Source organism: Rhinolophus ferrumequinum, chromosome 5, assembly GCF_004115265.2.
Source record: "Rhinolophus ferrumequinum isolate MPI-CBG mRhiFer1 chromosome 5, mRhiFer1_v1.p, whole genome shotgun sequence".
Classification (NCBI taxonomy): domain Eukaryota; kingdom Metazoa; phylum Chordata; class Mammalia; order Chiroptera; family Rhinolophidae; genus Rhinolophus; species Rhinolophus ferrumequinum.
The window spans coordinates 31,134,808-31,161,848 of record NC_046288.1 but is presented as its reverse complement, the minus strand read 5'-3'; the positions used below and the strand labels follow the sequence as shown (position 1 = coordinate 31,161,848).

General features: G+C 36.2%; 1 protein-coding gene across 2 annotated transcripts; it reads right to left on the bottom strand.

Annotated features, from left to right (window-relative positions):
* Nucleotides 1–358: 358 nt before the first annotated feature.
* EREG (epiregulin) lies at nucleotides 359–25,606 on the bottom strand. Of its 2 annotated transcripts, XM_033105266.1 has the most exons (6): nucleotides 25,345–25,606; nucleotides 13,591–13,677; nucleotides 12,036–12,159; nucleotides 11,259–11,408; nucleotides 9,283–9,384; nucleotides 359–455 (listed from the first exon to the last, which is right to left on the bottom strand). In XM_033105266.1, exons 1-5 carry the CDS (start codon nucleotides 25,391–25,393, stop codon nucleotides 9,303–9,305), a joined length of 492 nt encoding a protein of 163 aa, XP_032961157.1. In that variant the 5' UTR covers nucleotides 25,394–25,606; the 3' UTR covers nucleotides 359–455; nucleotides 9,283–9,302. The 2 variants fall into 2 exon arrangements, with proteins under 2 accessions (XP_032961157.1, XP_032961156.1); XM_033105265.1 differs by lacking the exon at nucleotides 359–455 and having other exon boundaries at nucleotides 6,086–9,384.
* Between the last annotated feature and the right edge of the window lie 1,435 nt (nucleotides 25,607–27,041).

Genomic DNA, 27,041 nt, shown 5'->3' with positions numbered 1-27,041 from the left:
TTTCACATTTCTGTTCAAATGAATCACATGAATGGTTAGCCTAGGGCAGATTACTTTGCTAGAACTTCGTTTTTTTTTGTTTGTTTGTTTGTTTTTTAGTTTAGCTCCACCTGGACAAAGTCTGACAAGTTATTATGGATTCATAACTGCAAAGATCTTTTTGGGGGAAAGCACTGTTGATGAGAAATGGAATCCAAGACAGCACTGAATTCACTGCTGCTTTTGTTCAACTTCCTTGCATATCTTCTGATAGTAGTGTCAAATACCAACTCCATTGTTATCCTGGCAGTAGCACATTTCTAATCAGACTGAGGTAAATGAGACAGATTGCATGGGTCTGTCTTCCTGGTTAGCCTTGCTTCTGAGAACAGTCTTTCTTTTGGTAGAAGAGAAGGTTACACACATGTACCAAACGTCCATTGGGTACATAAGCCCATGTAATTCTCACCACAATCCTAGAAGTTAGGGTAGATAATTATACCAATTTTAAAAAATAGAAAATAAAAACTTCTATTAAATCACTAATATTTATGTTTAATGTTTTATCATGTTAATTTTTATAGATGTAAGTGCACAATTTGAAAATATTCTACATCTATGTTTTAGACTATTCATTTATATTCGGGTGATCCCATACCATAAACTACTTGGCAGCTAAGTGAATTACAGGCATTGCAGGGAAAATTATAAGCATAGGAAAAAAGAAAATCTGTGAAATGCTGGATCCTCAAATACAAACCTCAAACGTTATGTCAAACATACTTGGATAAAGGGATAAAAAAAAAAGCATGTGTCATATATTCTATTATCTGAAACTTTGAAAAGCTACCTTGCCCATGGATATCCCTCTTTCTTTCCTCTTCTTTTAAAATAGATCTTTTTCCTCCCAGAATTGGACACAAATTAGGGCCTTGCTGGTTATCTGAGCTGACAATCCAAATCCCCTCATTTGAAGTGTGTCTGGGAGCCAGAGAGAGGAACAAAAAGATTAAAAATTAAGTTCCTTGTTGTAGCTGTTGAGTAGCAGCTCCTGCAAAAGGTGCTGAGGAGGGAGGAAATGGTTGTTGGTGGTGTGTTGTTGCTCTTAACAAGCCAAAATCTTTAATGTGGCCTTAATAATTGTTGAATGAATGCATGAATGAAGGAAGGAAGGAAGAAAGGAATGAATAAATGAATGAAATATTTAACCATTTCTTTTGCCTTCACTGGCTCCTTTCTTTTTATCAGTTCCTTGGGTAAAAACATTTCCTTGGAGTCAATCATTGATTTCCTTGGCATTTTTCATTTACCCTCCCTCTTTTGAAGTATTTAACTTGAAATGTTTCTGTGGCATCAGTTAGTTTTTGTGATGGGACTTCTTACCATTACATCTTTATCTTAGACTAGAAAGCCAAGCTCCACACTGAGAGGCAGCTCTAAGTGGGTGGAAATTTGGCCTGGGACTCAGGGAACTTGGAATGGTGTATAAGGTCCGTGACTTTACTTGCTTTGTGACTCAGAGCAAACCACAACATTTCTGGAAACTATATTCTCTTCTAGGTAATAATTATTAATCTCTACCTTCCATTTCAGAGAGAATGCATTTAAACAAAGAGTTAATAGATATGAAAGTGTTTTGTAAGTTATAAAACAGTATATATAACTTTGAGGTATTGTCAAATACATTTTATATCTAAACACAAATACATTTGTGTTTCCACGAAAATAAGAGCTAGCCAATCAGCTCTAAAGCGTCTTTTGGAGCAAAAATTAATATAAGACCCGGTCTTATTTTACTTATTTTACTTATAGTAAAATAAGACCGGGTCTTTGTTATATAATATAATGTAATATAATACCAGGTCTTATATTAATTTTTGCTCCAAAAAACTCATTAAAGCTGATTGTCCGGCTAGGTCTTATTTTCAGGGAAACACGGTGTGTGTGTGTGTGTGTGTGTGTGTGTGTGTGTGTGTGTGTATATATATATATATATATATATATATATATATCCTGCTGTTATCTTAGATTCAACATATTTAAGTTAGATTAGTTTACTTTTCCCCAACTTAATACTTTCTGACTTCACTTTCTCTCATTTCTCATATTCAATCATTAAGCACTTTTGGTTTTCCCTCTGTGGTGTGTCTAAAATTTTTCTCCTACTCTTTGTTCTTCCAGACATAATCTTGGCCTAAGCTTTCTTCAATTTACATCTAGGTCATTACAACACTTCATTAACTGGTCTCTCTGCCTCCAGCCTCTTTCTCTCAATCAGTCTTCTCAAAGAATGTCATTTCAATCTTTCCAAAACACCAACTGTATTTGATTTCTACTACTGCTGTAACAAATGACTATAAATTTAGTGAGTTAGAAAAATAGAATTTATTATCTTACAGACTTGTAGATCAAGAGTCCAACATAGGCCGCACTGGGCTAAAATTAAGGTGTCGACCCTGGGTAAATATCAAGGTATCAGCAGGGCGACATTTTTTTCTGAGTGCCATAGGGGAGTAATTATTTCCTTGACTTTTTAAACCACTATAAGCCACCTGCATTTCTTGGTTTGTGGCCCCTTTCCTTTGTCTTCAGAGTCAGCAACTGTGGGTGAGATCCTTCTCAGAGCACAGCTCTCTGACCACAGCTGGGAAGAGCACCCTGCTTTTAAGGGTTTATGTAATTAGACTGGGTCTACTTGGCTAAGCCAGAATCATCTCCCCACCTCAAGGTCTGTAACCTTAATCACATCTGCAATGTCCCTTTTGGCATATAAGATAACATATTTACAGATTCCAGAGATTAAGAGATGGACATCTTTGGAGGACGAGGAGGAGGGAGGCATTATTCTGCTTACCACTGTTCTGCTTGATGGTGTCACTCCCCTGATCGAAAGCTTCAAATGATTCCCTATAACCCCCTAATGTAAAGTTTATCTTCCCAGTATGGCTTTGAAGATCCTTCAAACTAAAGTCTTAACTATTCCCAAATAGAGGTCCTGTGCTACTGTCAGGATGGTCTCGATGATGTTCTTTAAACATGCCATGATTTTCTAGTGTTTTTGTTGATTCTTCTTTCATTTGAAATGTCTTACAGTCCTTCCTTTGCTTATCAAAGTCCTGTCAATTTTCCAAGGTCCAGTTAAACTCCCACCCCTTTAATAAAAGCTTCTGCTTTAATGGCACCTTTCTCTAAATTGTTTGATCTGATACTATTTGGTATATATGGTGGACTTCTCTATGTCTGTTCAGAATTCATCTATTCTTCCTCTGGTAATAGCACTCTGGTTTTCCTTTGGGGGACAACTTTCTTCAATTAAGTACAAATTTAGTGGCTTCTCAACCATAATGTACTGCGGTTCTAGCCAAGAGGCTAGCTCACGATCGCAGCTAGGCAATCAGATGCTGTGTCCCTAGACCACAGGCACCTAAGAGCTAAAAATGGTGGGAGTTCACCTTCTGGAAGTAGCACACTGCTAACTAAATCACTAAAACTTCCCTGGTTCTTTGGCTTTTCCATTAATTCTATCTAACCCCCTACCCCCGTCTTCCTACAAATTTCTTCTTAAGCCAGAATTGTTTCTGTTCCATAAAGATCAAAGAATCCTAACTACTTAAGTCTTGTATTGTTCTTTAAATGTCCCCAGAACTTCAAATTCCTCTTCTAAGTTTCTTGACATCTACAGTATATTTTATACTTTTTTTTGAATACTTTACAGCCCCTTGTATATTAATAGATTTTTTAATAAAGGTGTTCAATAAATATTAGTAGACTAATTCATAAAGTATTGATTTTTATCATTTTTTTCAGAATGTCAATTGTTCTAAATAGCAAGTTGAGGGCCAGGAACTTGACATATATTTCAAGTTGAATTGGAAATAGGTATTCATTGCTCCCTTCTGACAGTTTGATTGGAAAAGTCACCATTCCACTGGTTGTACTTATTATGTATATTTCCTATATACCCAGTGAATGTAATCAAGCCCTTATCCAAAGTTTTCTATCCTGTCACTTGGCCACCATCTATTTAGCATGTAATGGCTCCATTCAAAATATCTGCATTAAATGAGCCTAAGCTGTGCTTATTTTCTTGATAGGTACTTTGTACTTCAGGTGCACATGAAATTTTTGGAAGACTTTTACCAAATAGTTCTGATATTCAGATAAACTGAATGGAGCATCTGTGCTTGGTTTCATATGATGGGTGCCATTAGCTGGTAATCATACAGGATATTTAAGGTCTCCATGTTTTATGTCTCCTTCTTAATGAATTCACGTTGGAACGTAATGAATAGCACTTATGTTTTATAATGTTTTGTGATCATTTGGGGTAAAATATAACCTAGAGTTGATTAAAGTCAAATTCAGTGCCTGTAATTTCCCCCTTTTGAAAATTGTGATATTCTGACTGGTTTCCTGGAATTTTTTTTTCCTACATAATCTCTTCAAAAATAGCCACTTCTGTCATTGTTATTAAAAAAAAAAAATAGGGTAATTCTCTCTGAAATCACTTAAAATGTATCATTTAGCATCTCCCAGAGGATGACACCAGGTTTTTGGCCTGAGTTATAAAAAGGATGACATTGAATTTAATTGATGTGGGAACATTGTAGAAGAAACAACTTTTCAGGGGGATATCAGTTATTGAACATGTTACCTATGAATGTCTTATAGTTATCCCAGTGATATTAGATAAGTAGTTGAATAATGAAGGCTTAAACTCAGCAGAAGTATCTAAGCTGGCAGTAACCAGTGTATACACGGCAACTAAAGGTATAAGACTGTATGAAATAAAGTGGGGAGTGGGTATATAGAGAAAAATGTTCCAAAATTGAGATCTGGAGGCTGTCCAGCATTTACAAATCAGTGGTGTAGGATGGGAGATATTAAGAAAGATCCAGCATGAGACTGAGAAGCAGTTGGAAAATCAGGTGAGTGTGATACCCTGGAAGCCAAGTGGGAAATGTCTTTCAAAGAGTTCTTTTCTTACCCTCTGGGTTCTCAGACTTTGAACAGGGTAAGCTGATGATTCTGTGAGATCCCAAGAATTTCATTTTACAAAAATTTTTGTTTAACCCAAGAGAACTCTAAACTAGATTTCAGATTAACTCCATATGATGGTCATTCTGCCTCTGACATGGCCAGAATGACGATGGAATTGGGGATCGGAAGACCTTATTTCTCATGCGAGCTCCAGCTTTTACTATCACTGACTCTAGACAAATTACTTTACCTCTCTGTAAAATGGTCATAGCTATGTCTCCCTGTCCTATCCTCAGGCTAATGAAAAGGGCCAAGGAGATGATAAATAGATACAGCACTCTATATGTTGATGCATGCACCAAGGAAGCCAGTGGTTCAGAGGGACCAGTGGTTTCTAAGGGACTTAGAAACTTAGTGGTTTCTGTCTCTGAAAGCCTGGGGAAGCCAAGCCACTTGGTTGGGAGAAGCTGACGAAATCATGAGACATGCTTCCAGCAGATGTGTCCTTTCGAAAGTTTCATATATATATATATATATATATATATATATATATATATATACACACACACACACATATATATATATGTATATACATATATATATTAAAACAGAGGGTGCCAAAAAATTGTATACAAGTGGACACTTTGGTCAACATTGCTCTAGTAGTAGTTTGTCGTAATCAGAAGTGTTTGGACACTGATGGGAACCACTTTGAGCACCGCTTGTAATTGCAGAAGTCAAATGGGACTTGTACTCATCTTTTGTTATTGGTATAGATTGAGTATTAAAATTTTAAAACAGTTTTCCTTTCTTAAAACGTGTATACATTTTTTTTTGGCACCATATGTTGGTAGGATATCTATTCCTTTTAGAAATACTTTCTAAATACTCTTTTAATATATTCTTTTAAAAAATACTAACACCTAGAATTTTGTAATCAATTTCAAAGAAATTCTTTACTATGGTAGGCCATAAAATGTGATAAAGTTATATAATACTTTCCCAAACTGAGGCTATATGTCTTTAAACACATTGTAGTCCTGTCACTGCTTTTAAACTCTTTAGTGAATTATGGAAAAAAATAAAAAGAGACTCTATCAGTGAAGCTTTTTTATGCATGGCTTAATGCATTTTTATTTTTCAATTGTGCTTTTTTCCCCAGTTACCAACAAAAATAAATAAACATTAATAGTATCTTGTAAAGTATATTCTCCTTCAATATCTTAAGGTACACAATTATCAAAGCTGATATTGAACACAAACAAATTGATACAATTCAGTACTCTGATAAATTTCATTATCAAATAAGTTACTTTAAACTGTATGCAATACAATTTTATGTCCCATAGCATCTTTAATATGTAATATAAACTGTATACCAAAATGGCTCTTTAAACTTAAAAAGTGCAATTACAGAGTGCAAAAAAAGCAAAGAGAAAAATACATTATCTCATATTTAACATCCAATTTGAATAAGAGATGTTTTAGATAAAATTACTCTTAAATTAAAATATTAAAATGTGCTCCAGTACACTGTTTATACAAATTGTTACTCCCCCTCTTCCCATATGAATAAAAGTAGGACAAAAAAACTGAAAATATTGGGCAACAAATGAAACACATTTTTCCAAAAGTGTACAGAACAGATATTGCAACAAAAATGACAAAATGGATTAGACATAAGTTTTTAAAACTGTATTATTGAAATCAATAGAAATTAGAAGTTAATATCACTCATTCATTCCATGAAAGTGTATTTACCTGACAGCAATTGATTTTAGCTAACCCTTAAGGACACAAAAAGTAAAAGTTTGTGTTAGATATAATCATACCAGTGCACCATTTCTCCCATTGCTTTGACTTTTAAAAGCAGAGAGATGAGAGCAAAAACATGGCTAGAAGAACAGTAGTGCTCTACTATATTATAACATTCACCATATTAATTACATAAATCTCAATTTTGAGGTTAGACCTTTAGTATCAGTCATAGAATTTTACATCCTTGGTTATGGAGTGTGTCAAGTAAGTTATTGCGTGGCCTTGATGGGAAGCCATAAATTATGCATTTATGCATTGGATTTGCATTTGTTCTCAGTATGTTAAATTTGTTCTCAGTTAGACCTTTCTAGAAATATAGTGAGAAATCTATAAAATGAAGAAGATAGACTGAGACCAAATCTTTCCATTGTTTGTAGGAAACATGAGCTGATTGCAATCGTTTTTTTATGTTTGCTTAGCATTATCCTCATTTGACTTACTTTCATTATGAAAAGCAATCTGGGTCATACCTTTTTATTATTTAATATGCATTTGTAAATATTTAACTTTTACAGGGGTTAGTTTTTTTAAACATTCTTAAATACAGATTAAATCCACCCCAGCTACATACAATTAGCTATGTAATGTGAATTGAGATGCTTGAAGTAAACCAATATGACTCCCTTTTGTAAATAAAATAAATGAATTGAAGCTGATTTCTTGGTTAGTCAATACATTTTCTTTGAAACAATCAAGATCCCTTAAAATAGGCAGAATTTGTTTATATACAGTAGATGTCAATATTTATAGTATTTAAAATGTGTTCTTACACAGCACATTTGACTTCAACTCTATTAAATGGAAAACAGAACTATCCTTTTAGATCTCACGGAATTTGATTTTATTTTTATTTATCTTGTTTTTAAGTTTTATATATTGTTGATAGAGCACCAAATGACTATAATTCTATGATTGATTGAGCTCATGTGTACATATGTTTGTACAAGAATATACATTACACACACACACACACACACACAGGACTTTGGATGAGAATCATGTGACTGCACCAGGGTATATAACACAGGGATACACTATATGGAGGCAAGTCCTGGCACCTGGCACTTCGGAGGTCAACCATCGCTTATTTTCTCTTTGTTGCCCTAGCACGCGTCAGGAAGAAAGGTGGAAAAAGAATAGACCCTTCCTGACCAGGCGTGTCATCCTGAGCGATTCCATCCAAAGATGTAGCATTCAGTGAGGCAGTCTCCCCTGAGATCTCAAGGTGGTGACAGCTGTGGCTCCTAATGCAGTTGGCAAGTGCCCTTATTAACTCACTGAGACCACAGGCTCTGAGCAGAGGAGAAACCTTAGTTTCTCTCAAAAAAATAAACAAAAGACAGAAGGCAGGGCCCTGGTTTCATCTTAGTCTTCATAGGAAGGCGTGGTTAAATTTCTGGACTTTAAAAGCTTTCAAATGAATTTGGAAAATATATTATGACTTATTATTTCTTATTTTCCCCACTTACTGAAGCAGGATATAATTTTACATACACAGTTGTATATTCTAGAAGAAGCTACTTACTGCATTATTTTAAGGTAAAACTGTTGTATAGAACTATATTTCTGTCTTTAGACAATGCAGAGAGCTATTGTCTTTAATGTTTAGTCCATCAAATTTTGGACTATGATTTAATCGTAAAATTTCTTCAGCAAAGTCCCTATGCAAATAAATACTTTTAAAAAGAAGCACAAATTTTGACTTTAAGTGTCGATTTTTTTTAGTTGTCTCGTGAGCAACAGTTATGCCACATAAATGTTGTACCAAAAAAACACAACACATTGTGACACTATAAAATATCTACCATTTGCATAAAAGATGGTATAAAATTAAGTTCTCAATTCATTCTACTTCAGGAGAATCTGTTAGACTAGTCACTAGCTAGCATCCACAGGATTTGTGGGTTGGAATAGGAAATTGTCCACTTCCCCTCCAGGCAGAGAAACGTAGTGTTATCGCTGAGGATGGGCCTGGAGGGAACATGGCTCTCAGTTTAGTTTGTTTCAAATGTGTGATATGTAGCACATGATTCATATTTGCTTCTCTCAGTGCCCATTGTATCACTTTTTTAATACATGACACAGTGGTGTCAACTCATACTTCGAACTATGATATAGTCAAACCAGTTATCACTGATTTGAGGAGTAGAAAAATATTAAATTGATTTGACCATATATTTAGGCTTACACAAATCTGTCATTTGTGGATACTTCCTGAGCATTGAACTGGGGATTATTTACTCATAAGCATTGTGCAGCAGGCAAATAAGCTTTGAAGCTTTCAATAAAGCATTTAGCCCAGGAAGTGATTTCTTACAAAAATATCGATTTTCTTTCTATATTAAATAGTTTGTGTACATTATACAAATAGTCAAAAATAAAACAAAAATAAACACTTTTCCCAGTATATTAAAAACATACCATTGTCTTAACACATGACCCAACATAAATATTATTAATAAAATAGGAATATTAACATAAACAAGCATGCTGTGCATCCCGGACCGTAAGCTTGATGGCACCATTCAGACCCGTGGCAATGCCAGATCCCCTGAGGTCACCCTTTCATATTCCTTCTTTGATGCTTTACTTCTTCGATTTCTGTACCTAGAAATATTCAGAAATGAAACTGTTAGTCTTGTAGTTAACAGTAATAAGAACAAAGTATGTTAACAAAAGGAACAAATATATGGATTCACAAGGTGCATCTGTATAGTTTTTCCAAAATGACAAAGGTGAATAGGTTTAGGTAGGACAATAGGGGAATAGGAGAAGAAAGGGGTAGCGTTATGTGGTCAATTTGGGGAGGAAATGGTGAAACACAGTTAAAGGACTTCTCAGAGGCTTTAACATGATCGTGTAAATTGTAAAACTCCAGGAGAGCATGTGACCACATTTAAGCCTGGCTTCTTTGTGTTTTTTTTTCCTTTCTTTCTTTCTTCCCTTCCCTTCCTTTTCTCTCTCTTTTTCTCTGTCTCCCTCACTCTCTCCCTCTCTCTTATCTCTATCTCTGTCATCTCTATCTCTATCTCTATCCTCTTTCCCTTACTCCATCCCTTCCTTTCTTTACTTCCTACCTACATTCCTACTAAGGAACTAGTATCTTGATTATCACATATTATTACATTCTACCCATCATACTGATATAATGCTATCACCAATAAAACTTAAAATAATAGTATTTATCAGGCACTAACTAAATGACTGACAATATTCTAAGTGCTGTAACTCATTATTTATCTTATCCTTATATTTACAATTATCATCTTCATTTCATAGATGAAGAAAGTGAAGTACAAGTAGGTTACATAACCTGGCCAAGTTCTCCCAGCTAGGATTCATAAATCCATCACAATTCAGAATCTTCATTCATTTACTCATTAATTCAAGCTATCTTCCTAATATTTTGAGTTCATTTTTACCCATTTTGGAATGAAGCATGTAGTCTTGAGGAAACTGCATAATGTTTATGCAGTGGAAGAATACAATTAAAAAGCCTTTGCTTAGCCCTAATTCTGCCACTTGTCAACTAGATGAGCTGGAGCATGTCTATTTCCTTCTCTAGGTCTCATTTTCCCTATCTTTATAAAGGGAAAGATTGCAGTCAAAGACCTTCTGGTGTATTTCAGATAAAATCATATTCAGCTGTGATCATAACTAGCAAGGAAGGCATTATTATTTGATGAATACTTAGAATCAAACCTGGACAAAATAAATTTAATCTTATAAAAGTAGCACACTTTTAGACTTTCAAAAGTAGAAGTGCATTACTTTCAGCAAAAGTAAAATAAAATGAAATTCATTCAGATCTACATTGAACAATTTGTACCAGTTCCAAAATAAGAAAGGTTCATGGAGACATTTTAAAGGCAGCTGTTGTTAAGTAATTCACACGGTTCCCATATCCTAGCCCTAACCCTAACAGTATTTTATTGTACATGAGGATGGAGTATGACTGTTTTAGGGAACTGACATGAAGCATTTTTTAAAAGTAAGCTTTTATAATTGTTTGGAAACTCATTTCTGCTAGTCTGCCTTAAATTTTAAGATCCTAATCTCTGAGGTTATCAATTTGCTAGGCTGCGTTTTATGAAATACCTAATAAATTAAATACAAGTGCTTAAGTATAACATTGGCTTCATGGCTTATGGTGTGCTTTCACATGAATTGTCATATTCAACACTAAAAACAGTTCTGCAATTAATGTAGGATAAGGATTTCTATCTGTATTTTATAGAGGAAAGAACTGATACTACAAGTTTGACTTGCATAAGGTCACATAGGTAATAAGTAACAGCTAATAATAAAATTAAATCCAGATGTTCTACCAATAAAACTTCTTTATGAATGTTATTAATGCAGATTCTATCTTATCCCTTTAAATAGTACTTTGTCCATATTTTTGCCAAGTTTGTAAATCTGTATTGTATAAAAGTAATTTATACTAGCAGAGTATATATAAAAAAAAAAACCTGGCTTACCATCTGCAGAAGTAGTATATGGAACTAGCAACCATGAGAAGAAACAACATAATAAGAATCACAGTCAAAGCCACATATTCTTTGCTCAAGGGTTGCTGGACGGATAAAAAGAAATGCTCACATCGGACACCAGCGTAACCCACTTCACACCTAAAGGAAAATGCAAGAGAAAGATTAATTATCTTAAGAAGAAATTATGATTACGAATTAATTTTGTAAGAACTAATCTCACACTATAATGCAAGAAATCTACATGGTTGACAAAAGTTTATAAATTTCTGACCTAGAACTGGGCCAACATCAATAAAAAGAGCTCCACATAGCTCCTAAGCTGAATTGTGGTATGACAGTGACAGTCTAGTTCAGCTACCAGAGTGACTGCCAATCTAGAATAATGTTTCGTAAGTTTTGTAGGTTGGAGATGCTTTTTGCCTGTAACAGTGGAATCAATGCCTAAAATAATGGCTGATACATTAAGTCCAGTGAAAAGATTAAAAGTTGAGCTGCAAATGTGGCAAGTGTGAGAGAGAGGCATCTGAAGCCCTCGTCAATCTGTAACCCTGAAGTATCTGTGTAGTTTGATATCTACTATTTGTTCTCTAATTAAAAAAAACCCCACTTATTAAAGTTTTTAATAGTACATATAAATTGCATGCTCATAGTACATATAAACTGCCCATGAAAATATGGAGTAACTTTAAAAATGAAAAATAGAAAAAGAAATATACATTTGAAACAACCTGGTTTTTGTTTGCTTGTTTGTTCAGGGGATATTACCTGCAGTAATTTTTATCCATGTCCACCAGGTACATGCACTGTCCATGCAAACAGTAGCCATTCATGTCAGAGCTACACTTTGTTATTGACATTTGAGCCACACGTGGACTGCTGTCTGTCCGAACTGTGAAGGAAATGGAAAGTTGAATATATTCTATTGCCTTCTTTGAAGCCTTAATCATCCTTTCATAATAGTAACCACTGATCTACTGTAACAAAGCAGGTAGGCACGAATCACTCAAGGAACATTTTCAGGAGTAGGACGTCACTCTAGTTATTACAGTCCCCAGACCATAAACAAACACCTGACCCCCAAGGAAAAATGTTGAACAGACTAAATTAGACAAACCAGGGATTTCATTCTCAAAAGACAACGTTTAAGTTTTAGACACACACAAAAATCATTACCCTCCACAGTTATTCAGTTATCCAAAGTTTGTCCAATTTTTTTCAAATCTCAAAATATTCTGAAATTCATTATTCCAAAAGCAACTGTAAGCTGAATCTATTAATTCATTAAAGATAGCTTAATTCTACAGTGGCTTTTAAGCATGTAAGCCTTGTTTTGGTGTGCATTCCCAAAATTTTGATGTTATCATCAAAGAAATCAGTCAAAGCCTCCCACCATCACTAACAATGCGACCTGAACATGAGCTAGACAAACCCTGAGGTACAAATACCTCAGTTAGGCAATAACAACAATGAAAACAGGAACTTTGTTAGAAATAGTATTGCAATCTATATACTAAAATGTGAAAAATGCTTATGAAATAATGAAAAAATAGCATCTTGATTGCAATAATCTTGTTCAAATAACAAACAAAAAAAAAAAAACAAAAAAAAAAGAGGGAGGGCAGCAGACCAAACCTCCAGAGTCCAATGATGAAGGATAATAAGAGAGAAAGTGAAGTTATGGAAAATATCCTGATTCCTTAGCATAAAACTTGACTCAATAGCTCAGGATAACCGTTGGATCAATGATTCAATAACCCTTGATGAAATACAAAGCAGATCTCTCTTGAATGATATCAAAGTCCTCTGAGTTCCTTGAGGGAAAGAGACTGTGCGTCATTTATCTTTGTATCCCTATACCTAAGCACCATGTTTGCACGTATTGCGTACTCCATAAACGTTTCTGAATGAATGCTGTAAAAAAAAAAAAAAAAAAAGGATATAATTTGTTCCTTTTATGAAAAATAACAACAAAAATACATTGATTATCTATTCTGTACAAGTTTTCCTGTTTTGCCTGGAATCTAACCTCTAACAATGGTTTCACAGCAAGCTCTGTGTAACGGCCATAGGGAATCTGATTTTTCCCTATCTCTTTAAAATCAAATCTCTCCATAAAACTGGATGCCCAGTCCCTCTCCCCCCAATTATTTTTTTATGTAAATTTTCTAAATCACTAGTTCATAAGGGGGTTTAAAATTTCTTTTATTAACACAGGGGCTATCCCCCCTTTTTTTCCCATCACATATTTACAGTCTTTAAGTTCACATTTCTGTTAAAAATGTGTAATCCTTTGATGCAACGTTGACAAAGTTGGACTTACCTAAAGCTGTGCAGTTATCTTCGGATTCTCCTGGGATGCAGGAAGGAATCACAGTTGTACTGAGAACTGCTTGGAGAAGATGAAAACCTATTTATGGAGAAAATTAAGTATGTAATTAATGTTTCAAGGAAAGAAACCTTAATCAAATTTCCACATAACTGCAGTATTTATAGAGTCATTTTAATTACTTCAAGAATTTGACCCATCAAAACCATAAAAAAATAATTCATGGAAACAGCCATATAACTGAAAAATAAATGAACCCCCAGCTCTTCTGTCCGAGGGAGAAAAAAAAAAGCCTTGGCATTACATTCATAGTTAGTTATAGATTTAATCTGCTTTAAACATTTCACAGGAACCTTTTCAAACACCTGATTTTGAAGTCTGATTTCTAACCTTTGCAATGGGAAAATCGTATGGTTTGCACTGTTTCACTCCAAGATGTTCAGAGTAACGCTCCAAAGTGAAGCCCTATCATAAAAGAAGCCTTCAAATAAGAATTAAGTTCTATTTATGGTAACAATTAAACAGGACTCTCAACCTAAGATACATTTGTTGTTGATTTAGTTACTCTTCGCATTGTAAAATGTAATCTAAGCCAATTCAGAATACTCATATATCTTATCTAATACAGGAAAGAACACACATGCAAGATGAACCACACTGAGCTCTAGAATGCAGTTTCTGTCAGCCCAGAAAGAGTTTGAACAAAGTGTTTCATCATGTGTCTCCCCTGAAAAGATAAATGTTGGAAAACAGGCACCGGAATGACTCAAGTAGTCTCTGAATTGCATAGAAAGTGTAAGAAGAATGCTTTTAATTGCACGGATGTTTACTAAAGAAAGATTAGCCTCTTCTGTTTAAGAGTCAGGTATTTGTACTTCAACCACTCTTTCCAGTACATGAGTAGTTGTTATATAAATACAAATGGTAGTAGTAATATATTGGCAGCAGTTACCATTTCTTGAATGCATACTATATGCAGGCATAGTTCTATTCTCCTTACTTATATTATCTCATTTAATATTCTCCATCACTCTTGAGGAAGGTATTATTGTTGCCATTAGACATATGCAAAAACAGAGACATTAAGAGTTTAAGTAACTTTCCTAAGGGTACATAGAATTGTTGTTAATGGGCCACATTACGGAATTTGGAAACAGACAATAAGAAATACTAGAATATAGTGACATGACACGGAACAAAAGAGGGTAAGTATAATGGAAGCAGATTGTTTAACCTCAAAGGGAGACAACAAAGTATGGTGGAAAGGGAATCCTGGGAGAAAACTTGAACTGTGTGATTTATTTTCCCTCCCTTACAGAGTTTTGGGGATAAGTAAATGAAATGATATTTTCTGAAATGTCTAACATACCAGAAACTCCCATAAATGTTGCTTGATACGCAACATCTAGCCTCTAGTGTTAGCAGTATACGCGTATGTGGGTAGTGCCCTCTACTGGTCTGTAACAAGATTGTACATCTCTGTAATTTGGTACTTCCAAGGATGATTTATCCATGTAATAAAGGACTTTACCATATATTTTCTCAATAAGAGAAGGCATGTATCTGTTAAGCAAATTGCATACTCTTTGGGTACTAAAAACTATGCATCAGCATAACTATGTAATTTCATAGTTTCAAACTCGACAGTTAAAACAATCTCGTGAAGTAGTTATTAACCCCAAACAACCTCAGTGCAGTTACATTAAATGATTTGTCGAAGACCAATTATCTAATGACCATAAAAGAGTTAGAAATGTGTCTTAACATCAATAGCATCTTTTAAGGATTTGAAAATACTTTTTGAAAAGTTTAGAACTATCTTCTCCCCACTCCATACTTCTACAATATTAATGTGCTTCAATTACTCATAGGAAAATCTTTCTTAAACGGCAAAGAATGGCTAAAGTTTAGATTTCATTACCAGTTGAACAAAGACGGAAAAAGATGATTTTGTCTATATAGCTTTTCATGGAGAATGAGCTAGATTCTCATCAAGCCAATTTTGTTCTATATCTCAATATAATTTTACCATGCACTTTCACGACTGAAGAATTAAACCTTTTAATGTATACAGTCTGCTTAACACAAATTGGAGCTCTATATGTGTGTTTTCACATCCTAGATATTCCTATTCCTCCCTGCTTCAACTGAGGAGCGCTTTGGAGGAGACATTAGCAATTGTCCCACCATGAAAGGGCCAGTCAGGTCCATTGTACAAATGCACATTTGAAGCTCATTTCTTTATCTTTTGCAGAAATCGGAAACTAGCCTTTCCTGTTTGGAATTGCTTATAACTGCAACTGATGACTATTTTAGAATCCAGCTAATTGATTGGGTGTTTTGCTTCTAAGTTTTTTTTGTTTTTGTTTTTGTTTTTTTTTTTTTGAGGTGTTTAGTAGTTGTTAGTTTTTCCACTGTTGGAAACTATTCCATTTGGTCGGGCCAGAGGTGAAATGTTTGTCTTTGAGAATTAAAGAATGTTCAGTGCAGGGTGTGCCTCCACAAAAACTGGGCTCTCCTTACCTGTGACGCTCCCTTGGACATAGTCCATCAGTCAGGATGGTTTCTGTGAGACTTGCTACATTAATCCAACATCCGGATATTTTGCAGATGAAATTGTAAATAATTTTAAATGCATCTCTCAAATGAACATCTTTAGACTGCAGTTCCACCATGGATGTATGCAGCCAATAAGATAGCAAAATTGGTTCTAAATCATGTATTCATCTGCATAGCTCTATTGCTTTAAAACAGTGGTTTTCAAGCTTCCTTTCACCTCGCCCCTGCCCCAGAACCTTGCAAACTGAGGTAGAGAAGTAAGTGGAGGTGATCAAAAGACTGAAAGAATCCACCATGGAAGATTCTGATATCTACTACCCTGTCACTTTTAAGAATCACTACTCACTATTTTAAAGTCGTACAAAGAAATAATTGATGCTAAAGTTATATCCATATATTTCTTTACTCTTTCAGTATTTCATGACTTTATATAATGTTTTTGAACATAACCAACTCTCTCTGATTCAACTGCAAATATTATATTTCAGTTTTTGATCCTTGACCATGGGTCCCTGCTAAGAAAATAACTTACTCTGATACCAAAATAAAGATTTTGAGTAGTGTCAGTATGTCAGAAAACAGATCTGGTGGCAAGCTTTACATTGGTAACTAAGATAGAAGGAACTCTGTGCAAGGTGATGGGGATAAATGATCTCTAAAATTGGCAGTTGGAACTTCTATTTCATTACTGCTACTATGATAATCAAAATCCATTTAGAGGCCATTATTTCTGTGAAATTTCCAAATGGGTTTTAGGAATCTGGAGCTCACCTATTCATCTCTCTCCCTTCACCTTTCAGAGACTGTTTCAGTGAAATCTCAAATGTGCCAACAGGAAGTGGTGCTGGTGACTCACAGGATACAAATCACCTCTACCCTGTGAGTCAGGGCCGAGCCTACACCCTTGTACAATAGTGGGGACCGCACGCGTGGGAGAAGTTGAATACCATCACCCGAATGGGGGTAGCACTAAATGTTGTGGGCCCTGGAGCACTAAGAAGTACTTGCCCAATAGTTAGGAGGCATGCCAAATGTACAAAATGTCTTTCTTATTGCACATGGTTTCTTCTGACTTTGCTTTTTTATGGCCACACTGAAGTGCTCATCAAGAAGGAGGCAGGGACTTGGTGACTGGCTGACCAAGCTGAGACAGCAATAGCAACTGCAATTCTCAAGGATAAAATGGCTCTTCATAAAAATGACCCAAAATAAAATGAAATAGGTTACAGAGTAAAAGGAATGCAAATTATTTTCCTAATTTAACCTTTTGTAATATTTAGACTAGAACAGCAAACTCATAATGAATCACGGCATTTGCCCAGCCCAAACAGGTAGCAAAATCCGCTTTGTTCACACTTTTGCTGAGGTCACATGCCAATCTACTCGTGGACTGTTAGTTTTCTACCTCTTCCATGACAGTCTATAATTTTAGGATTTGTCCGTAACATAGTAGGCTTGTTAGGTCTTGTATACTTTCAAGGAGTGAATATGCCTTTATCATTTCCAGGTACCTTTTGTTTTAAATTAAAATCCACTATTAGATAAAGTCTTGCTTCCCCTTGATTAAAATAACTATAAATTCTTTATTACATTAGATGCTCAAAAGAACTACTGTCAGTATTTTCTAATAACACCCTACTTTTCATAGAATAATATACATTTATATATAAAACCTTGCCTTCTACTAGCAATTGTTCTCTTCCTACAGTTTTTCAATGTTAGCCTTACAACGAAGCATCATTAAAAACTAAATGTAAAAACCAACTATAACTATTTGAGATAAAATAGGAGGGAACCAGAGGTTAGTATAATAAGAGTTTACAAATAAGTTATTCCTTTTAATTTTGAGTTTAAAAAGATAGCCATAGGATATTACTTGTCAAGTGGCAAAAAAACAAAGCAAAACAATTTAATAGGTCATGTTTTTCAATTCATAGGCATTATACTCTTTAATTTTGATAGTAATTTCTAAGTCATACTTCTAAGTGCTCATATATTTCAGTTATCAGACAATATATACTTAAAGCTATTCAAATCAAGAATCAATGAGTCAAAATATAAGGGTATAGTTTATTTTACCCTAAAAATGCAATTAAAGATGTATGTCTTGTTCAAAATGGAAGTGTTCTCATAATGAGGGAGAATGCATGTGAACTCTTATGTAAAAGGTACAACTTATGTTAATTTGAGTTTTTGGAATTTTGTGGCTAAGAGCTCTAAATATGGGACTTGTGTCCACTAAAAGCCAAAGATTCATTTTTAAAGTATTATTTCGAATGTTCTATAGGAAAAACATGTTTTTCTTCAAGATGTTATATAGGAGGGTTTTTTAAATAACTTTTTTTATCTTCACTCCCTTCCAGCTTGCTTCTCACACCTATCCCTATAGATCCAATTCAGAAATTTAAATTACTATTATATTATTGTTTGAAAAGAAAAATCTCCTAAAGGGACAAGAGTTTGGATTATGAGTGTTTGCCATTTGCCTTCTTTTCATTATGGTCATATTGTGGCCTGAAGCTTTGAGTATTTAATGGCATTTTTAGAAGCATAATGACTCTCATTTTATGCATTCTTTATAGAGGCCTATTGCCAAAAACGAATTTACAAAAGGATAGAATTTTAATCAGTGAGCATCAAAAACACAAAAATAGGAGAAAATGATTACATGAAAGGTAATTTTAAAAGCCTAAAAGCTAATTACTTTTCATTCAGAGAATCTGTATAATGCAACTAGCACATTGGAAGTTGCTGAGAAATTTTATCTTGTAAAAGCAGGTTTTGAGTTAATATTTGAGACCTCAACTTCAATGCAAAGCACATATACATCTGTAGTATGATGATGCTACGTTGGGAAGGACTTAGTTACACCCAATGAATAGAAAAGATGGAGAGCAGCTGAGCCCATACTTACTTTTAGTAACTACGTGTCTCAAATGGTATTTGTCCAATAAATATCTATTGAGGTTTTCCTATATGGAAGATATTGAACAAGATGCTGAAAAGAAAATTGATGCAAGAGATATAGCCCTGTACTATATGGAGTTAATGGGGCTAGACTTTTGGGACTGAAGAGGAAAGGAAAGAATTCATAGATGATGCCAAGTTTTTGGCTAGAAAATACCAAGGAAGGCAGAGCAGCAGGTTTGTGATGGCACTTGGAGCTGGTAGCCATGAAGGGAGGACATAATGAGTAAAGGGGTTTGGTTTTGTAGTTCATATATCATCTATTTATATTTCTGAGGCACTTGGGAATACAGATCTTAAGTAATAAAATAAGAATAGAGTTGATGGAGTCTATTTGAAAGTCATATGAAGAACTATGACTTTTAAAGCCATAGGAGCCATTCAAATATTTCAAGGGCAATAGTAATGGAAAAATAATAGAATTTTGGGAAACAGGTGATAAGGAGTGAATAGAAATGGCCAAGAAAATTGGAGAAAAAAGGAAATTCAGTGTTGTGAGAGCCAAGAGATCAGAACTTCTATAAAAGGAAGCGGGGGGTGGTCAGCAAGGCAATGATAGAAGAAGAAAATATGAGTGACTCCATCATAAATAAGATTTATCATTATTCAGGACAAACGGTGTTAAAACAAGCAATAAAAATTGCTAAGTTGATTTTTTTAAACAACTAGAATTGGTTTTATATTTGCATCCGGCTTACCATTAATATTAATTTTGTTTGTCTTGGTGAATTATGAGTGGCAAAGTGTTATAGCAATGGAAAACACCTTACGCTAGTGGTTCTCAACCTTGAATAATTTTGTCAAGCAGGGACATTTGGCAATATCTGGAAACATTTTTGGTTGTCAAAACTGGAGGGGGCAGGGTGCTACTGACATCTAGTGGGTAGAGACCAGGGGGTGCTGCTAAATACCCTGCAATACATAGGACAGCGCACAACCAAGAATTACCCAGCCCATAATGTAAATAGAGCCAAGTCTGAAAAACCCTGCATTAGACCCATGAGCTATGGAGCCTCGTTCTAGCTCAGATACTCATTTTATTTCCCGGCAGCGGAGTTTTCTTATCTCTGCAAACAGAGACCTAGGAGTGGGGTGGGGTGGAGAGGGAGATGGAATTTAGATTAGATTACTCTAAGGTTCCTTTCATTTCTAAAACAATATTTCTTTTTCTGTTACTGACTATCCATCATTCAATCATATCACTGCTCATGCTCTCTCTCTCTCTCTCTCCTCTCTCTCTCTCTCTCTCTCTCTCTCTCTCCCCCCCTCACCCCTCTCCCTCCCTCCCTCTCCCTCTCCCTATCCCCCTCTCTCCTCACACACACAGACATGCACGCACACACACATACGTGTGCTCACACACACACACACACAGTGTGTGTAATTTAGAATAGGCTTGTATGTTGTTAAGCATACCATCAGTAAATACAGTCTACATGAAGAGACATGGAAAAAAGAGGGAAAAACAATTATTAGACTTTATCAGAAACAACAAAATTAAATTTTCGAAAATTATTTCTTAGTATCAAAGTATTTTGCTTCTCAAGCACATTTTCAAAATCAGCTGGTTGAGTAAATACACAGTGGTGAGAACTCTAAAGTATTAACCAATCATCCATCCAACAAACATTGAGTGTCTAATATTAGTCTAGCACAATATGAATGATAAAAGATCAGTACAACACCAGTAAAGAGAGGCAGAACTAGGTACACACTTATAGTGTGATGTGAAAAGGCCAGAACCCAGAGGAATGGGAGAGGTACAAGGATGTGGGAGCAGGCTGCACATTGTTTTGAGTGGTGGGAGAACGGTAGAGAGAGTTACCAGAGAAGGCTTCACACTTCTCTTCAATCTTAAAGGATGACTCGAACTTTTACTACATAGTGAATTGTGAGTCGGGGGCTTCCACAGCAGGGGGTGTATCAAGTTCAAACACGATGGGTAACTCACTTCTTTTTAAGTCTATTTCCTCACTTATAATATGGGAATGATAATATTTATTATCATAAGGATTGAATAAGTAAGAAAGCACATGATAATGATAACAGCTTAATTTTTAAAGTGTTGTTTACTATTTTCTTATATCCTATTTGTTAAATCCATGTGCAATAACCTAATAGCATAGCTATTGTGATTTCCATTTTACAGATAAGAAAACTGAGATCATAGAGGAATAAATCTTTCTGAAAGCATTAAATGAAAGAAATGGGGGTGAAACCTTGTTCTATACACTACATGTGTCTCTTGATTCAAAACTATAAAGTTTGACATATGTAAATTTGTATGTGATATAGTATATGGGAGTCTTCCTCTTATCCTGTGGATTTTCAAGAGGATTTGTATTTAACCCACTTTAATGCCTCAAATTTGAAATTCAGGATTTTTGTCCTAAGAACTTAAGGGTTAACATTTTTTTTTCTGGACAATTATCAAATTGTCTTGTGTATTATAGATATGTAGTGTCCTAGATAAGTAAATCATTATTTTAACCTAAAATCTCACTGAACCTTTATTTGCCCTGTAGCTAGACATCCAGTCTTACATAAATGGCATCCCCAGAGGACATTGAATCTGTTTCATTACTTTATTTTTCCAAAGCTTCCACAGTTGCCATACCAAGGTAATGGCTGTCAGGGTGCTCCTCCCCAGGATCTTGCCCATTATAGCTTTGGGGAGTCTTCCCATTGTCTTCCGAAGAAATATTACAGCAGTTACAGCCATGTTAATTAGATAAATTGCGTAAAGTGTAGACTTACAGATGAGGAAACCACACCTTCATTTATAGTCTCTTTGAAGAGGATTTCTTACATGGCATTTGCATCTTTGGGGTGACAGCCAGGAAATAGGAGATTCTTGGGCAAAAATGGACAGAAGACATTCAACTTCAATTTTCCAAAGTGACGATGTGAGTATTATATACTACTATTTTTTTTAAAACCAAGGTAGTATGTTTATTTTCTCACTGTTAATGGAAACATACTGTAGATTCCAACTTAGTCCCTTATCGATACTATATTCAATTCACAATAATATAAAAAGAATACAGGAAATAAAAAGGGCATATGTATCCTTCTTGATTGCTGTACTTAATATTCATCTAGACAAATATAGAAAGAAAGGCTCAGTCAAGGGATATCAATGATTGCTTCATAATAAAAGTAATTTCCTGGGGACTGTGTGGATTAAAAATGGTAAATATATGTTAAGTACAAATTTAACATATTTTAACACAGCTTAAGAAAACAGTCATATCTTTTCTGTGCCTAATTTTGAGCAATACCGTAAAGATACCATTTTTGTACATATGTCTGTTCCCATAACAGATTCTAAGCAGAGGGGCAGCCCCTAGACCACACTTCTTTGTTTTTAGTAAGCTCCAGATAACCCTGAGACCCTCCTCTGGCTCCTTACACAATGCTCCAGAATGATCTTGCCATTTACTCAAAGTCCTTGTAAGGTATTTGACTTCACTGAGCCTTTGTTTCTTCATTTGTCAAACTGAGCTGATTATATCTATCTCATACATTTATTTTAAAGAGTATATGAGATGATTTGTGTAAAGCATCTAACATACAACATGGTTGGCTCACCGTAGGCATTTGGTAACTCTTATTTCCTTTCCCAACTGATGGATTTGGACCCCAGTGCCGAACCAATTACCCACGTTGCTCATATGACAAGATGATGCGGAAGGCAACTAGAGTACCTAGGTCAAAATCGAGACAGAAGAGTCCTGTCATCATGTTTTCTGCCTATAATGTATCATGTCAGGTAACACTCAGGCACCTCATAAACTCTCAGAGTCAACAGAAAAGATCAGAGGCGAGCCAGTGTCTCACTGAAATCCGTGCTTCTCATATTTTCAAGAAAGAATGTTTATTCTGCCTAATTCTCTGTTACTGTGCAATGAAGTAAGGACAAGTTATCTTGGAGATGTCATTCAGGAACATGCTCAAAAACCCATTTGGCTAGCCATAAAAATGTTTGATATTTACATTAAGAGCCCCTAAACATGAATTGCTGAACTCAAGTTAAAAATGTCTCCTCTGAACTCAAGTTAAAAATGTCTCCTCTTCACTCTGTAACAATCACAAAATTAGAAAAGATAATTCAGTTCTGAAATTGTAGATTATTTAGAAATACGTTGTCTAGTTTGGGGTATCTCAACCCTTTTACTTATGTTCAGTAAGCTAAAAGTGCTAGTGAGTATCTGTACATTCATTCAGGTGTGAACTTTCTTCGTTTAGGCCTGCTTTTCTAGGGGACCTTCGGTCACAGTTTCCCAATATCTAAAGTAAGAACATAAATATCAAATATTTATGAAATTTAAAAGTCACCAAATAATTGTGTGTGTATGTAGCACTTTAAATCTGCATGTGTTGGAGGCAGAAGATAGAACTGAAGTCGTCTATATTTTTCCACAGTCATAAATACATATAAATTCCAAAAAAGCAATGATAAAATGTCTGCTGAAATCTAAAATAAACTTCTTCTTTTGAAGGATAGTCATTTGGGAAAAGCATTTCTAGGTAATCTTTTATTTGGGGGAAAATAGGCAATTTCAGAAATAACAGATGGCCTTGCCTTTTTTCCATGTGCTTTAGATAAGACTATTGGACTTGCATACCTGCATAGAGTAGAAAGATGTGATATAGAACTTCAAACAGGAACTTTCCTAGTGGCAGAGACAAATCTAAACAAACTGGGAAAACAGAAACTGACCTAGCTCATTTGGAAATGGGCTTGGCAGCTGATGAAATAGGTGAACTATAATTAAGTAATGCAATAAAGGAGTTAAGCACTTTCATGACAACAAAAACACACACAACACACATTAGATAGGTAGTAACAAGGTTATTCATAGACTCTTGCTGTCTCAAATTAGAATATTCAATGAGTGTCTCAGAACAGACACTTGCATTGTTCAGATGCAACCTTACAGGAGAGGTGGGGGTGGGGGAAGCGCTCAGCCAGTTCCGACCTCTAGGTTAATTTCTAACTCTAGGAAAACCGTCACCTTTCTAATTTTATTCTTTTCACAGAGGCTTCAAAACAAAGATAGCAAAGCCACGTTATTTACCGAGAATCTTCTAGTAAGTCATTCTTAGCACAGTCTTGGTAGAAAACACAGATTCAGTTTACACTTACTTTCCTGAATTTAGACAAGAGTTCCACTACGCACAGCATGCATTTCGTTACGCCAAACCTGAGATAAGGCGTGTCGAAATAATAGTTTAACTGTCACATTCTGCATCGATAGGTAATTAGGGGAATTCGCCTCATTGCAACTCCAGAAAGAACGTGAGACTGGCAGGTTTTATTTCCTTATTTAAATCTTCATAAACAGCTCCAATTCCTCTTGAAGTTTAAGGAATTAGGGAGAAGCGATTTTTTTTTCAAACTAGGAAGGTTTCATAAGGCTTTTCTTTTTCTTTTCTTTTTTTTTTTCTGTACAGAAGCACTAAATCATCTCAAAAGGGAGACAGGCATTAAAGTACACTCAGCGATAAACAGGCTATGGGGTGCTGTGAGCAGCCAGAGGAGCTAGTGAAAACCTCCTGACCAGCCAGCCTCCGGCTGCGCGGGCTGCGGGGAAACCGGAAGCGGCAGGTGTTGGGGTCCAAGGGCAGTGAGGATCGCCACGACCTGGCCACATCCCGCCCGCTCCAGGTACGCAGGAACAGCATTTCATTCTGTGGCGTCTGGACCTCCAGCAAGCCTAGCGCCCACGCGCCAGCGCCCCCAGAAACTTATAGAAAACTGAGGGATAGACAAGAGGGAAAGCATTTCTGTCCAAATGCTCTCCTATGCGTGGTTCTAGTCTCCAGCCTGCTGCCCAACCCTCTCCCCCAACAAAAAAGAACACAACTTGAAATGTTAACAGTGCATCCCTGCCTTTGGATTTCTAGAATGGCAAATTTACAAAAGAAGAAAAAAATGCTTTTCAACTTTTCATTTTTCCTAATACGGAGCTATATTAATTCATGCATAACATATATACCAATAGTTAATTTATCAATGAAAAACATTTTTAATACAGATTACCGCCTCCCCGACCCCAGGCCATTTCACCCTCGGCTTGAGGGAAAGACAGAGCCTCATACAAGAGACATTATTTTAAATGAGTACACTTTAGCCGGGTGGAAAACTCCCCAATTGTCAAGTGACAAATGAAACTTGGGCCGCGATAGTCTCCTCTCCGGCGGCGGCCGGGGGCTTACCCAGGCAGAGCAGCAGCGCGGGGACCGAGTAGGTGCGGCGCGGCTCCATCCTCCTCCAGGCGTCGAGCTTCAGCTGATCCTGCGGGCGCTCGGGCCGGCGGCGGGCGGCGGGCGGGGGCTCCAGGGAACCAGCGCACCTGCGGGGCAGAAGCGGCGGGGCTGCGGCTGGAGTGCAGGGGAGAGCTTGGAGGGTCACAAGTCGTCCTCCTCCCTGTGACACTTGGTCTGCCAGGCAAGTGAGCTCAATTGGCCGCGATGCGACCTTTATGAGTCTGGGGAGGAGCCTCGGGCCTGAGGACTTACTAACGGGGTGAGGTACAAAGTGTCCAGAGTTTCATAATAGGCCACGGGGGAGAGGAGTGGCCAAAGGACTGTCCGGATGTCATCCTCCCTGTGAACACCTGAGAGTGGTTGAGGAATGAAGAAAATGCTCTTCTGGTTAGCCAGGGACTACTCCCCAAACTTTTCCATCTCCCTCTCTGACTCCTGCGGGTGGAGATGGGGAGCGTGGACCAGATGGATTGGTTTGCTTTGTGGGGTCACCTGCCAGAATAGTGGGTGGCTTTATTTGCTCTGAGTGACAGGCATAACTGGAATCAAAGTCAGTGTTCCCGCCAGAGCTGGTGTTCCCAGTGTGTTCTTTTGGTGAGGGATGTGAGTGTGTGTGTATGAGTGTGTGTGAGTATGTGTGTGTTAGTGTGTGTGTGTGTGTATGTGTGTGTGTCTTAGGGACATATTGAAGACTGTCAGTGGTTCAAGCACTGTCCTCTCATTCATAGCTGCCACAGCCCAGATGTACCTTTCATGTCTCCACCGTCCTCAGTGCCTGTTTCCATGGTACTACTGTCATTTATGGCTTCAAAGTCCAGTAATTATGAAGAAAGTCCTAAATTATTTTTCTTCTGTCTTATATGTTATCCATTAGCCTTCTGCTTTTGACCTATCCTCCCTAAATTTTGCCTTAATCTTGTCACTTTATAAAATCTTTCAGGGACTTCTCATGGCCTTTTGGACAAGGTCTGCCACAAAGGTGAATCCAGTCTTTTAACCTCAGCTCTCACTAGTTCACTAAATTGTCTCACCCCAAGGCTGGAAAACTCTCTATGCTTTTGCTTTGTCCCTCTTTCCCACTTTGCACTATTTAACATTCTTGTTTGTAAGTCCTATGTTCAGATATGTACAAATATGTAAATTATCTTATTTTTTTATTGTGTTTCCCTGTAGGGCCTAAGAACAATGAGTAAATTTAGCATATTCAAATGGAAAACACATTTGAATGGAAAAGGAAATCTGATGGATGTTGATAACTCCTACCTTTCTACTTTTTGTTTTCTTCTTATTATTCCTTTTTATTTATTATTATTATTTTTGCCTTTCTCCATCAACCCAAATAGTACCCTTTAATGTCCAGAAATCTCATGTGGGAAACAATACTTACTTCATTCTTTACTCAGCGGTTAATATCATGCGTTCTGGATTTAGATGGTCTGCTTGTGAAACCTTGGACAAGTAATTTAATCTCTCTCAGTTTCCTCACTTGAAAAATAGGGATGATAATACTATAATATCTAATTTATAGGAAGATAATGAAAGTGCTTACCACAATGCCTAGCACAGACTTAGTGCTCATTAAAAATGCCTATTATTATAGGTAAACACTGAGATGCTGGTACTTGGTAGGATGGTGGTATGTGGTA

Excerpts from the sequence above, each read along its gene's own strand:
- EREG (XM_033105266.1), bottom strand. The coding sequence starts at position 25,393 with ATGGAGCCGCGCCGCACCTACTCGGTCCCCGCGCTGCTGCTCTGCCTG. Across the intron at positions 13,678-25,344 it reads CGCGCTGCTGCTCTGCCTGG|GTTTTCATCTTCTCCAAGCA; the intron begins GTAAGCCCCCGG and ends CTCCATAAATAG. Across the intron at positions 12,160-13,590 it reads AGATAACTGCACAGCTTTAG|TTCGGACAGACAGCAGTCCA; the intron begins GTAAGTCCAACT and ends TTTCCTTCACAG.